General features: G+C 48.2%; 1 protein-coding gene across 18 annotated transcripts in view; it reads right to left on the reverse strand.

Moving 5' to 3' along the window:
• Nucleotides 1–14,575, reverse strand: part of KCNMA1 (potassium calcium-activated channel subfamily M alpha 1) — a 720,350-nt gene that overhangs the window by 499,551 nt on the left and 206,224 nt on the right. For all 18 annotated transcript variants that reach the window (XM_053922057.2, XM_024561262.4, XM_071221238.1 and 15 more), the window contains exon 2: nucleotides 6,705–6,866. In XM_053922057.2, coding sequence (XP_053778032.1) covers nucleotides 6,705–6,866 — 162 coding nt within the window. The remainder of the gene's footprint in view (nucleotides 1–6,704; nucleotides 6,867–14,575) is intronic.

Consider the following 14,575-nt stretch of genomic DNA (forward strand, 5'->3'; position numbering starts at 1 on the left):
AAACCATCCTTAGCTTGCAGGCCATACAAAACAGGCAGTCAGCCAGATTTGGCCCATAGGCCACAGTTTGCCAATCCCTGGGTTAAGTTCGGTGTTTCCCGAACCGTGTTCTTGGTGATGCCCCCGGTGCTTCATGAGAAAGGGTTCCATGGTGTGATAGGCATGGGAAATGCTAGGGAAAAAAGTCTTTTTGCTTTCTTACTGTAGGATTTCTTCGATACATACATGCTAATACACACTGGCAATCTCAAAAAGGGGATGAGAAAGAGTCTGTCCAAGTTCCAGGGAACCACGTTTATCCTGGAACATCTCCTAGGTCTAGTTTTCTGCAGAACCTCATTGGAGCAATAAGGATGAAGTCTGGCCAACAGTCAATAACAGTGCCACCCGGGTGATCATGCCTCTCTGTGACCATCTTCAGGGACAGGCAGCTCATTACCTATCTAATTGTCTGCTGGATTCAGGGACTTCTCCAACTCATGTTTTTTCACCCAGTGATGCTGGCTCACAAGTAATAAATTTAGTGCGTCATTCATCAAATGAAGACAAAATCTCATATTTAATAATTTTATAAAGAAAGCATACCTTCTTTGACTTACCAATTCATACCCAAAATATAAACTCTAATTATGCACAGAACAAAATGAAGAACTATTATTAAGTACTAAAGGAGAATTTGTGTTCCCATTAAAAGAAGTCTCACTTAGGGGAGTTTAAAAAAAATCTCAAATAAAATCTCAATTTACTCCCAATTGCATAGAGCGCAGGATCTACCTATTCGATATGGGGACATTCTTAGTAAAAGTACGTGCCTTTGAAACCTCTACATAGGGCATTTGTAGGTGACATAAAAATGTCACGTAGATTTGCCTAAAATGTAAAAAAATAATGAGTGGAGCACAGAGAGGTAAAGAGAGAAAGATGAAAATGTGAGCAGAATGTGAATTTGCCACCAGGCGCCAGGAGAAACATCACCAGCACCATGAGCCACCTAAAGGAAGAAAGGACGGCAGTGAATGTCACGCATTTGATGGAGCGTATCCCCGTGTGCGCCTCCATCTTGTTCAACTGCTCCAATTTCATGGGCAAATAGTCCAGCAGTGAGCACATCTATTTAACTCTGTGAAACCAACAGGATTACTCCTATTTGAAAGGTATATTTGATATATATTTTCTCTTGGGCCCTGGGAGATAAGGATAGAATGGCCAGACTATGTATATAATGAGAAAGTAGAATGCCACACATAAGATATATTTAGGACAATAAAGGAAAAGACCAGCATTTTTCTTTCTCTTTACTTTGACTAATCATCCCCCATACATTTAAGCAAATAGCATATATTTTCAGTTCATGGGTTAGACATGGATGCATCCTGGAGCAATATTTAAATGTAGTATAAGATCATGGGAATATGGGGAAAAATAATCAGAAGAGTAATTCTAAAGGCTCTCTCTTTGCTCAAGCAGTTGAGAGCTGTATTAACAAGACAAGTCTTTGAGGGGAAGCACAAAACACTGACTCTGTGGCAAACAGGGTTCAGGTACCGCCCAGGCAGTGTAGACACTGCTTACACTTGGAGCTGAAGTCATGCTGGGCTACAAGCCATATTTCCCTAGGGAGACAGTCACTCTGAGATCAATGTGGAAATTAATGTGAATACTCAGAAATAAGGTGCTAATGTAGATGGTGTGTGTATCTCTGTGTCTGTAACACTCCCCATTATGAATGGGTTCTCTAATACCATCACTCTTGTGCTATATTATCTTAGAGAATTCTTCCCTAAGTAATTGCTTTCAATTTTTGACTTTCAATTTCTTTATTGATAAAATAAGGAGATGTACTAGACCAAAAGTCAGTAAACTATGACACATGAAATAACTCTGGCCCAACACCTGTTTTTGTAAATAAAATGACTGTGTTCCATTTTAAATGGAACACAGTCATGCCCATGTATTATTAGTGTCTGCTTTCAAACTATAAAGGCAGAGTTGGATAGCTGTGTGAGTCCCTATGGTCTGCAAAGCCTAAAACACTTACTACCTGGCCCTTTACAAAAAAAGTTACCACCCCTGAACTAGACTATCACTAATATTGACTTTGGCTTATGTTTCCATAAAGTACAACCAAACAATACAAAAGCTGACTCAGTGTGTATCTTGCCTTCTTTATCTATATGCATTGCCTTACTCTTAGAAGGATTTTAATTTGCTCAAAAAACTGTATGGAGCACATAACCCATACCACAGAAAGTTCAAGAGAAGAGTGAGGAAATGAGGACAAAGAAAAAGAGAGGAAAGACACAGAGATGAAGCCAGGGGTGTGTGAATACACAGAATGCAAATCCTGAGACTCTGTATTTTATATAGGCCACCAGCTTGGCTCCAAGCAGCCACAACACAAAGAGAACCATGCTCCCTCTCCCCATTTATAGTGTTCACTAGAGGTTCGTCAGGAGGACCATTGCAAACCCTGGCACAAAGAACCACTTATCCCCCGAGTCTGTGCACAGAGCACATAGGGTGACATTCAGTGAACAAAGTCCCCAAAAATGCCCAAACAGCAGCTGAGAGGAACACATTCACGGCTGTGTGGAAATGTCCTCAGCATGGGCCACCTCCAAATCCCAAAGTGGAATTTATCAGCAATACTTCCAGTATGTTCCAAAATTTTATAATCAGAAAACATTTTTAAATAAATATTTTTTTTAATTAAAGAAAAGATAAAAGAAGCAGTAGCTCTTGACAGCCTGGTGTTCACTTTGAGGTGGACTCCCTCAGCCATGTGCTCCAAGAGAAGGCTCTGCCCAGCCTTGCTGTTTTTGTGAAGCTAAAGCATGAGTGCCAAGGTGAGACACAAGGCAAGGACCAGCTATCTGGACACCTGATCAAGGAATCATCACTTTGATGAGAAAGCTCCAGGTGTTCACTATAAAAAGCACTGGTCAATAGTCACCACCATTGTCAGTTTTACACTAAGCTCTACAACATTGTATCTAGTTTATCATTCTAAGTAATTCACACCCTGGATCTCTCTTGCTCCCTGCTTTATTTATGCCCAGTGCCTAGAATAACATCTGGTGCAGGTGAGAAACAAGGACAAATGAAGGATGTGCCCCTCTGAGAGAGCCCGAACAGCAGGGGAGTCTACAGCTATGCCCAGGCTGTGCTGGTGCATCCTTCCCCAGCTGAACCTCATCCACAATGCCCCAGCTTTGAGACTCTCTCACCTGTGACAATGAGACAGGTGAAGGGGGCATCCAGATGTGGAGGCTAAGCTCCTGAGCTTTGCATCAAGGAGAACAAATTAAAAATTGAAAAGGGGAACTCTGAACAGCCGGGTGTCTAGTATTGCTTTTAATCCCATTCTTGGAAGGCTAAACATTGGGACAGTTCAAGACAAATGCAGCTTTGGGTTCTGAGCAGGCACTGAGACTTCACTGTGAAACCTGTTCCTTGCTCAGAGCAAGGACGTGCCTTCTCCTAGAGCAGGGGTCTGCTCTGGAACTCAGGGACACCTGCTCTCTGTGCAGCGGGACCTGCTCTGCTCTGAGTGTGCCAGAGCAGTGCAGGCAGGATTTCCTCCAAGGGGACCTTCAGAGAGCAGATGGCTTCCTGGGCAAGCAGGCCTGGGCAGACTGTGCTTATCCATGAAAATGTTAAAACAGTCCAGCCAAGTAGCCTTAGGACCTAATTGGCTCAGAGACAATAAAGTCAAAATGTCACAGCCAAAGAGACAGCTGGTAGTGGCTTAAAAAAGAAGAGGCATTATCTTCAACTGGGAAGTAATGACACAGAAAGAGCACTAGACAGGGAGTCCAGAGCCTGCAGGGCCTAGCCTGGAGGCTGCATAGTCTTAAGCAAGTCATTGCCCTTCTTATGCTTTGGTTTTTTCAACTATAAAATGGAAATAGATTCATTGATACAACTGGCTTGCTTGTTTCCTTGTAATGAATCCCTATAACACCACAGCAAAATGGAAGATACAAAAAACTTCGACATGGTCCTTACCCTTCAATCTAATCATAACATGCAGGGTCTAGCACAGTGCCTGGCCCACAAGAGGCTTTCGATAGTATTATTGCCAGTAATAGTATCAAGGTGGATGCTGGGTGTGTTTGGCCTGTGATTCCACTTATATAATGCCACCCACATCCACCTACCTGCTTCCACGCTTGGTGTTAGTTCCGGCCTTGCCTCACCAGGTCCACTGCCATAATCCCCTCAGATCCTGTCACAGGTGCGAGGAGCTCACTATCCTAACTGATCCCAGTACCTCCGAGCTCCCCACCTCACCAATTTGGTCTCCGTTTGTCCACCAACTCTCTTTGCACAACCACCAATCATAATACCCTTCTCTCAAAATCCCCTTTCCTACAAAATTCCATCCAAGTTCTTTTGCTTGGCATCTGAAGAGGGGACAAGCTGTCTCCAGCCCACCTTCCCAGGCTCACTTCCCCTTGGGTGCCATTGTGTTCACAGCCCAGGCCTCGGTCCATCAATGCAGTGGCCCTTCCCTGCTCCTGCTGCTCCTCACTCTAAAACAATTTCCTCTGCTTTGATGCTCAAGATCCTAACTCACATTTCAAAGCTCAGTTCAAATGTTGTCTCTCTTATTAGGTATTCGGCTTCTGGCCCACTAAGTGGTCCCTTTCTTGTTTTCAAGCTCAGGTACATTTTTATTTTTTATATCACAAGTATATGCTCAGTCCATCTTGAAATGGAAGTTTCAGCTCAAAGGCTTATGTCCCTATGATGGCTTTCTTGATCCCCCAAAATTCTCCACATTCAGCTCCCCCACTCCAACACAAACCCACACAATGCTTGTACTCTTAGCATTTCTCCAGACAATCCTCCAATAACTTCCATGGTGCAATGGAATCAGGATCAATCCTTGTTTTCCATGGGGCTGAAAAGAACACCTGGCCTAGAATTGGTGCTCAGTAACTCTTGTCTGATGCTGCTGAGGATAATCAGAACTGTCTCTAGGGGTCACATGGAAGCCGTGGGGGCTGCACATCTGTGTAACCAAACTATCTGCTGCTCCTCATTCACCATCGCCATACATAGAGAAGATACTGTCTCCATTCATCCCACATGAATGCCCAGACCCAGAATTCAACCCCTTTAAGTTTCACACATGGAATCCACTCAGAAACAAGCATGGAAGAGCAATGCAGACTCTGCTGGACACTTGGGTGGGCAGGAGGAGGGAGAGATAAGGATGATGGTTACAAAGCATAGCCCACAGCAATGCTGCCTTCACTACCTCATCTGACACTCAGTGCTGCCCAGTTTTTCCTGGGCAGCAACCTGGATCGCACCAACCTGGATCATCCCCTCCTCTCTATCTTCCTCCACGCAACAACTATTCTTCCTCAAAAATCTCTCCCCTTTCTATTTTGCTACCAATTAACATCAGCCACAGCTTCATAACCAGACTCTCAGAAGGCTCGGCTCATGATGAGTCCCTCAGAAAATAGAACCCTGTCCCTCTTGAATGCTCTTTGGCCACCAACTTTACAACCCAAGCATGGCATTTAGTGTCTTACTCCTTCTTTCAAGCTGTTTATAAGATGTTTTTCCCAAACATGAGGTACAGTTCTCCCTAAGAAGGATAGTGATGGGTGAAATTTTCACCACCTCCCTCTATCTGCAGTCACCACCTCACTGAGTTTTTGCCACGTAATGTCGAGAGTGATAATATCTACTTTCCAGTATCCCTGCCTGATTTTTGATCCGCTCAGCCATCAAGCTCTATCCCCATCTACTATCTATAAGCCAAATGACTTTTGATCAAGCCCCAGCTTCAAGCCCAGGAAGGGTAGCCCATACAAAACAGCTTCCAGAATTATAAGAAGAAATTATTTGAAATGCAAATCCTTCTCAGGAATATTCCTGACCCAGAGTAGACCCAAGAAAGCCATTGGGCAGGGCTACCCCAAAGAAAGGGTCCACATATGTCAGGAGTATGGCCTGGCTCTTGACCAACTTGTGCTTGTTTGTCTAAGGACTTCTCCTGTCTTCACACTGAAAGACCCAAGTCCAAGGTACCCCTCAGTACCAGGCAAGCTGGCATGATTGGTCACTGCAGGCTTGCTTCACCTATGATCCTTGCCAAGAACCAGAAGACCATGAGACCAGTCAGTGAAGCCAAGCTCTATACAAGAAGATCAGAGAGAAAGCAGGCAATCCCCAGAGAAGGGACAGGATGAGCCCTAGCTGCAGATGGGGCAGGAAACAGCCTAATCAGAAATAAGGTTGCAGGAGAAATGCTCCAAGCAAGGGTCAGACAGCCTCAGGTGGGCTGCCAATGAGTTTCACCCAACATAACTGAGGATGCCCACTGTGGGTAGGATCCAGATCACACAGGGCAGGAGGTTAGGAAACTTCCCCAAAGGAACTCTCTGCTTAGCAGTCAGAGGACAACAGTAGCATCCCCAGAAGGCCAGCAAACACAAACACACACACTCAGAAGTCCCTGCTCCCTCTGTTCCCCGGACAATAGCCCACTCTGCAAACATTGGCTTAGATGTGCATGAACCCAGCCTGTCCTCCACGACCATACACAAGCGCTCCCTGTTAGCCCCTCCTCCCAACAGCCAGTGGCCTGGAGAAGACCCTGTGAAACATCACATCCCTATAAACAAAGCAACCTTAGACCAGAAAGTAGGCCTCCTGATGTGAGGAGGAAGTTGAGGACTCACCAGGACTCTGCCGGTCAGTGTCTGGGCAGATATCATCACCCCCGCCCAGTCCTTCACAGAGGTCATCCAGCCGACCTCGGCTGCCACCGCCTCCTCTTTTTCGTCCACTGGCTTGAGAGTGCCATCAGCCTGGCTTGAGCCATTGTTAATCTTCTGGGCCTCCTGGCAACAGAGAGAACAAGGGTTGAGACATAGGGACCAAGTGCATTTTAAAAACACAACCTACCCCCCAAAACCGAAGCGTCCTCGGCTAAGGTAGGAACTGACTTGAAGGTACAGGGTTAAGAAAGAAGGAATGGATTATGGCTTTGATCAGTTTTTTTAAATCTTTTTTAAAAAGAATCTTTCCTTTATTTCTTCTTAAAATATCTTTGTGAAAGGAAGAATGAGATTCTCCTCTTCCCATTTTTAAGAAAAAAATCACAAAGCTCAGGAGGGAAAGCATCTTGCCTGGGATCTTCCCCTACCCAGCCTTCATGCCCTTCTCACAGGAGTGCCCGATCCTTTCCTTAAGGAAATCCCCACCTCCTCATCCCTCTGTGTGGTTCAAAAGGGACTAATGGGCCCACGCTGGCTCCAGGAATGGGGACTGCTCAATCATGTCATTCCATCCCCCTGGCAATAGTGACTGGGCCATCGATGGTCACATGATGCATGAACAACTCAATACAACTCAAGCTCGGGACTTTTGCTGGAAAGCGTAGGAAAGGTAATCCTTCCATAAGAATGAAGGCGGCACAGAGAAAAGTAAGAGAAGTGATGAAATGCTGATGTCATCATTTGAACATCTGAATCCAGCAATGCCTGAAGTCCACCCCAGCCCTTTTCAGTTACAGGAGACAATAAATTACCCATTGTGGCCTCAAATGTGCATGAGGAAACAAGGCTGACATCATCAGATAACTGAGCCCCACACTGGGCCTTAACCTTAACTCATCTGCATACAATGTGCCCTTTCTTCCCGCAAATACTCTTCTCCCACAAGGGTCACTGCGTGCTCCCTCACTACCCTCAAGTCTTTGCTTAAATATTACTATTTCAATGAAGTCTTCTCTGGCCACCCTTTTCAAATTGCAACCCTGCCCTCTGACAAAATAGCCTTTCTGCTTTATTTTTCTCCAAAGCATTTAAAATCTCTAATATACTCTAAAATTCACTTATTTCATTCACTCTCTGCCCCCCACCCCAACTGCTATATCCTGAGTGCCTAAATGAGTACCTGGAATACAGCTGGCTCAATAAACATGAGTGAATGAATGAATGAATGAATGAACGAACGAACGAACGAATGAATGAATGAACAAATACAGTTATGAGTATCAGCCCCTCACTGACTATGGAACCTGGGCTAAAGGTTGCCAAATAAAATACAAGACAGCCAGGGAAATTTAAACTTCAGATAAACAACAGATAAATTTTTAGCATAAGTATGCCCCTAAATACTGCATGGAACATACTTATACTAAAAATGTATCCATTATTTATCTAAAATTTAAATTTAACTGAGCCCTTTACTCAAATACTCACTGAGTTTCTTTTGCAGATCTATAAATGTCTTAACAGATGTTAGTGCAATTATGTTCATCACTTAAAACACTAGAATTAATTTCCAAAGCAAATTGACCCTGCGGATCATTGTGACTTGGATTAAGGGGGAAAAACCAAAGGCAGAGGTAAAAATCTTTCCAGTGAGTGAGGGGGAGGGGCAGAGTGAGGAAAAGAGAGCTCCGAGTCTAGGTGAGTCATCCTCTAGGACAGGGGTCCCCAGCCTCTGGGCCAAGGACTGGACCAGTTAGGAACTGGGCTGCACAGCAGGAGGTGAGCTTGAATATAATGCACTCGAATCATCCCGAAACCACCCCCTACCCCAGTCCCTGGAAAACTGTCTTCCCCAAAACTGGTTCCTGGTGCCAAAAAGGTTGCGAACTGCTGCTCTAGGGGACCCTGAAGGCTGGCAGGAAGCTGCTCCTGATGCCTGGTTCTCTCCCTCCAGCCACCCCAGACTCGGGAGCTGGGAAGAGAGAAGCAGTACCAGCAACACAAGGTGCTCATGTTTTATTTCCAAGAGTGCTGGGCCCCACAGAGCTAACACAGTCCAAGAGGGAGCAGGGAGCAGAGGTGGGGTTAGGGGTTGGCACAGGGTGGGTATATTTGAGAGCCACCTGATGACATCTGTGGGGCCAGCTGCCTGAGCCACCTAAGGCCAGTCTCAGTGGCCTGGTAGGACCCCAAGTCTTGGCAATGTAAAGACTCTTCATAGTTGCATGTCCTGGAAGAGAAGACCCTGATCCAGGGTCAGCCTTAATATCTAAAGGTGTAGAGCCAGCTCTCCTGCCTCTGTGGGACCTGCCCGGCCAGATGCAGCAGCATTACTTGTCCACAGCCATGGTGGGGATTAAAAGCACCCCAGGACACTCAATACACGTCCAATTTAATGAGTCCCACAGCCTCCCACTTCTCCAGCCACTGACACTCTAGCAGTGGTCCTCAAACATGAGGGGCCATCAGAACCACCTGCAGAGCTTGTTAACTCAGGGTGCTGCCCCGCCGGCCCCCACCACGTGTATTTCTAACAAGTTCCCTGGTGATACTGAAGCTGCTGGTCTGGGAACCCCACTTTGAGAACCACTGCTCCTAATGATCCTGGCATGGCTTGATCATCCAGGCTATTATCTGAAATAGGACATGGATCTTAACACCCAGCCCTTTCTCAGCCCCTCCCTCTTCGCCCAGTCCCAGAACTGCCTGCTTCTTCCAGAACTAAAGGACGGGGAGTGGACAGGGAAGAGATGGGGCAGGGAAAAGGCCCTCAAATCAGAGGCTTTTATGTTTCCTCTTGAGCAGTGTGTCCCTGGGACATTCTGAACTGGTCCAGGGCCATGACCAGGGGTGCATGAAGGGCCAGCTCTCTGGTCCTCAGCTCCTGGAGTTCAGGGTTGCAGTCACCTGGCAGACCCGGGAGGAGGGAGTGGGCATGACAAGGGCTGGAGGCAGGAGTCCTCTCCAGTCACAGTGGTTTCAATGCATTAATAATTCACAGCACAAGCAGTATAGAGCAGATAATGCTCTCTTGCCAGCCCTCTTACCTATTGTTTTACAAGGCATTCATTATTTTAATTACTTTATGATAGGCAAAGAAAAACACAGACAAAAGGGAGATAATGCCCTTGTTAGTATTTGCTTACACTGGATGTTTTGAGCTTAATTACACGTGTGGGAGATGGGACTGGGGGAGTGGCAGAGGGATGAGGGGGCTGGAGCTCTATGAAGCACGATGCCACGGGCTGGGGGGGCGGGGGCACTCCCTGCCTGGAGGGAAAGGCCCTTGCCACTTCTGACCTCACTCTGGTCGAAGCATCCTTCATCTGGAGTGGGGACCATAACCCCATGCTCCGGAGGAAAAGGGGCAGAGGCCCAAAGAGGTGAAGTGGCCTTGCTGGGACACACAGGGGACGAGTGGTAAGGGGCAGGGCCCACTGTAACAGTGATTGGCCACCACTTATCAAGCCAGAACTGGGTGTCAGCAACTACAAATTAGGTGCTTTCTATGCATGATTTCGATTAGAACTTATAATAAATCCAACAGGCAGGTGGAATTATCCCCATTTTACATATAGGGCAACTGAGAGCAGGTATCTCAGGGGAAGGCACAGAGCCTGAGACCTCAGCATAGAGGCAGAGAGCCCACCTAGGCATAGGTCTGCTCCATGGACCCCCCACCCCTGACAAGCTGACTACTGTGGGCACATTAGCTCCAGAGCCTCGACCTCCTCCATGTAGAATGGGGACAGGCATGCGGACCCATCAAGGTGGTGACAAAGCTTACATGAGACAAGCAATGCCCAGCATTTGTCATGGTGCCTGGCATGCAGCAGTTATAGCTGCCACAACAGAGCATGCATTGATGAGACTGGTTGCCTCTAAAGTTAAAGCTGCACCACTGCATCGACTGCTGGCCCTGAGAGGGACACTGGCCCAGAGTGAGTGAGGGCCTGGGGCAGGGGGTTGGGGGGAGCCACCCAGCCCAGCCAGGCAACCCCCAAGCCAAGATATAAACTGCCAGCTCGCTCGACACATCTCTTGTTCCCTCCCCAGTGGGATGATTCCTTCAAACCTAGCCAAGAGGACTCCAAAGCAATTCCCTCTGCTGCAGCCTGGAGTCCAGGGATTCCCAAAACTGGCAGAAGCCTCCACCTGGCCTGCTCCCAGAGTTGGGTGTGGGGGCCACAGTGGGAGCAGCCTTTCTTGTCTTCAAAGGGCTAGCTTTCCCTAGCAGTACAAGCAGCCCTGACCCAGCCCCGGAGAGCAAGCCCATTGTAATCCCAGAACCCCACAGCCCCCAGCCTTCAGATATGTGCATGTCTGTCTCTGTCCTTCCTGAATCATACCCATTACAAGGGAAATTTCAAGTTTGTGGTATGGTAGGAAGACCTCTGAGGATGGAAGGATACCCAAATCCAGGTCCAGCTTTTCTGAATGTCCTTGGACAAATCCCTTCACTTCCCCAAGCCTCTTCTGTAGACAGTGATGAGTGCAACCTTATAATCTGGTAAGGTGGAACCCAGCACTTGCTGAAAGTACCCACTGCCTAGTGAAGGTGGGCAACAATGGCATTGCTGTCCTCTGGTTGTGAGCAAGAAGTAGTGCTGCTCTGGAGAAAGGGTTCTAGAACCCCAAAGGCAGGCCTCACAGACCATGTGGTTCAACTCTCAGATCCTCACCCTGCCATACCTTGCAGAGCAGGGCTCCGGTTACCTCCCTGTGCCCCAACAAGATGTTAAAATTGCCAAGTCCTGCCAGGTGGCCCGCCGTGCAGACCACACCCTCCTTGTGAGCAGCCACCACACCTGCTCCTGCCCAGCTAGGCTCCCTCACCCTGGGCTGGCTCCCATCGACACCTGTCAGGCCATGCCAGGAGCCAAGGCCCCCCAGAACAGCACACCTGTTGGGTGACTGCAGCAGAGGGTGGGGGTCAGCCACCAGGAAGACTGCAGAGTTCCCTGGCTGCTCCCTGTTGAGGCTGCCCTCAGATAACAAGGCAGTCTCAGGTTTAATTATGTCTCAGTTCTCTGAACACTGTCTCCTCATCCCAGATCTGGGAAGTTGCTTACACAGTGAGCATCTGGGAGGAAAACTACAGTTAAAAATGTAAATCAGATCATGTGACTACCATGCCCTCACCCTCCTGTGGCTTCTCATCCCACTCGCAGGACGTCATAGACTTCGAGACTTCACACAGTGCAACCCACCCAATCTGTCCCACGCCTGCCATTATCCTGAGTCTCCCACTCTCTCACTCACTCCAGCCGCATCAGTCTCCTTGTGCTGCCAGAACGTTCCAGGCCCACTTCCGTCTCAGGGCTGATTGCACTGGCTGTTCCTCCTGTCCAGATGGCCACATGGCTGCTCCCTAGCCTTGCTCGGGCCATTGATGCCTTATTAGTGAGCACTTCCCTGCCCACCTCACTGGAAATGGCAGCCACCCCACCCTGATCACTCCCCATCTATGCTCTATGGCTCCTCAGAGCATTTATACCACCACTTGGAAGCCTGCATACTTCAGCCATCATTTAATGCCTGTAGGCTCCATGAGAGAAAAATTGTCATCTCTTGCTCACTGCTGTATCCTCAACATTGGCACATTATGAGCACAGAGTAAGCACTTGAGACATCTTAGTGAAAGGCAGGTAGGAAAGGAGGGAGGAGGGGAGAGAAGAAGGGCAGCTGCAGCAAGTGGGAAGTCAATTCTTAGCATGCATAACACCTAGATATGATTATTAATAAATAATAACAATAGCATTGGCTACCGTTTCGAGCATCATCATAGTAACTCTACGAGGCAGATACGAGCACACTCATCTGCAGAGGAGGGGTTAAGTAGCTGGCCCAGAAAAACTCAAGTCAGAATTTAAACCCAGCTGTCTGACACCAAAGAGAGACGGGTCCCTGACCTGACGTTCTCTCAGGGACAGCCTGAGGACCAAATGGGATAATGTGTGTGGAAGGATGATGCACGGTTCTAAAGTGCCCGTGAAAGGTTTATTACCTTATTATCTTAAGCACTCCATTCACCCCACGCAATCTGGGTAATGCATGTACCACAGAGGCCCTTCTTCAAGGTCACCACACCTTGAGAGGGCAGTTAAGTGAAGGAGAGAGGAACACAGTTCCTTTCTCGGCCAAGAAGAAACGCAGAATCATAATCATCCTTCATGGAGCAGAGCATCGAAATGGACATGAGCATGGCTGTGAAGCTCTCCTGCGGAGCACTGAGGCTCTCTATGCAGTTGCCAGTGAAGAAGATCCAGCCTCCCTGGGTGCTGTCCACATTCTCAGGCGGCTGTGATGCCTGCCCTCTCAGCCCAGCAATCTTGAGGGTCTGAAAAGAATGTCCTCCCCTCTTCCCTCTGGGACAGAGCAGGGACCAGGAACACTTTCATCTCTGGAAGTCCATGCCTGGACCCTCTGCCCAGGGCCTTGGCACCATGGAACACTTCCTGACATCCAGAAGGCTGTGGGGGAAGAAAGGACCCAGGAAGTCTCTATCTGTCCTCTCCTTGTGTCTCACAGGCCCCTCAAATTTCCCTGGTCCACATCAGAAAGCCATTTCCCCTGAGCCTACATTGACAGATTCTGCTTCTGAGTTATTCCTTCTATCTGCCTGCCACCCCCACCCTCACTCCATCCCCCTACAGCCTCCACCTCCTCTCCCTGACCCCTTGCGTCTGTCAAAACTGACCCAGCAGCCCTGCATGCGGCTGCTCACTACAGAGCAGAAGGAACCTTTCCCTCCTATTAGAGGGATGGTAGCAGGGGGAAGAACTCTGGGCTGAAAGGCAGGGCCTGCACTCTAGCCCTGACTCTGCCAGGAATACGCTGTGTGGCCTTGGCCAGTCACCGAACCTCTCTGAGCTAAGTCCTCATCTGGGAAATGAGAGGGCGCAGTGGGTTAAACCCACAGGTTTTTTCTCCTTGTGTTAGGTACTTAGAGGTTACCAAGAGAGGGCAGAGGAGGCAAGGTTCCTGGCCCCTATGAAATCAAAGCATCTCTACATTGCACAGTCTCCACCTATTAAAGGTTTCATGCGAGACTGTTTCTGTGTGAAGGGGTTTTCTGTGGAAAAAAAATAGTTTGAAATCCACTGAGTAAAAGTCCATAGGCCCATTTCAGCTTTTAGAAGATGCTCTATTTCATGGTAATGATTATGACATTCTGTGGCACAGTTTGGCCTGGGCCCTAGAAATGCCTGAATTTCAATACCTACAAACCCATCGAGCTTCCAGTGCTTTCATGCGGGGCCACTGTCCTGGTCCCTCTGCCCTGGGCCTAAGTGCTGGGGAAGGGTCTTCCAGCCACCCCCACTCCTGCCAAATGGGCCAAGAGGAAATCCCCTTGGCAGCCCATTGCACACCCTGGATGGGTGGCCCAGTCATGGGATCCTCCCAGGTACTGATAATCCTGCGTATTAGGGATTAGGCCGATTACCTTAAGCGGCTCAAGCAAATAAAGCATAATGTGGGCTCCACTAGTGGGGATTTTCATGTGCGAGTTCTGCGAAGAGAGAGGAGAGAGGAGGTGGTATACGGGGGGGCAAGGAAAGGGGCAGCAGACGAGGTGGGCTCCACACAGAGTTGGTGGGAGGGGGTGGCACAGTTGTCCTCTGCCCTTGGGAAGTTCTGGTTATCCAGCCCCTCCGGGGAAGGGCAGAGCCTCCTCCACACCTCGAGGCCTCCCCATCCATCTCCCACATTTGGAGGGCGCACCACCACGTCTGCACCAGATGAACTCAACCAGCAGCTGCCCTGCTTGCTAACCACGGGCCTCACCACCAGGAAAGGGGCACAATGTGCACAGATTCAGGCCTTAAGAT

This window comes from Desmodus rotundus, chromosome 4 (assembly GCF_022682495.2).
Source record: "Desmodus rotundus isolate HL8 chromosome 4, HLdesRot8A.1, whole genome shotgun sequence".
NCBI classification, from domain to species: Eukaryota; Metazoa; Chordata; class Mammalia; order Chiroptera; family Phyllostomidae; genus Desmodus; species Desmodus rotundus.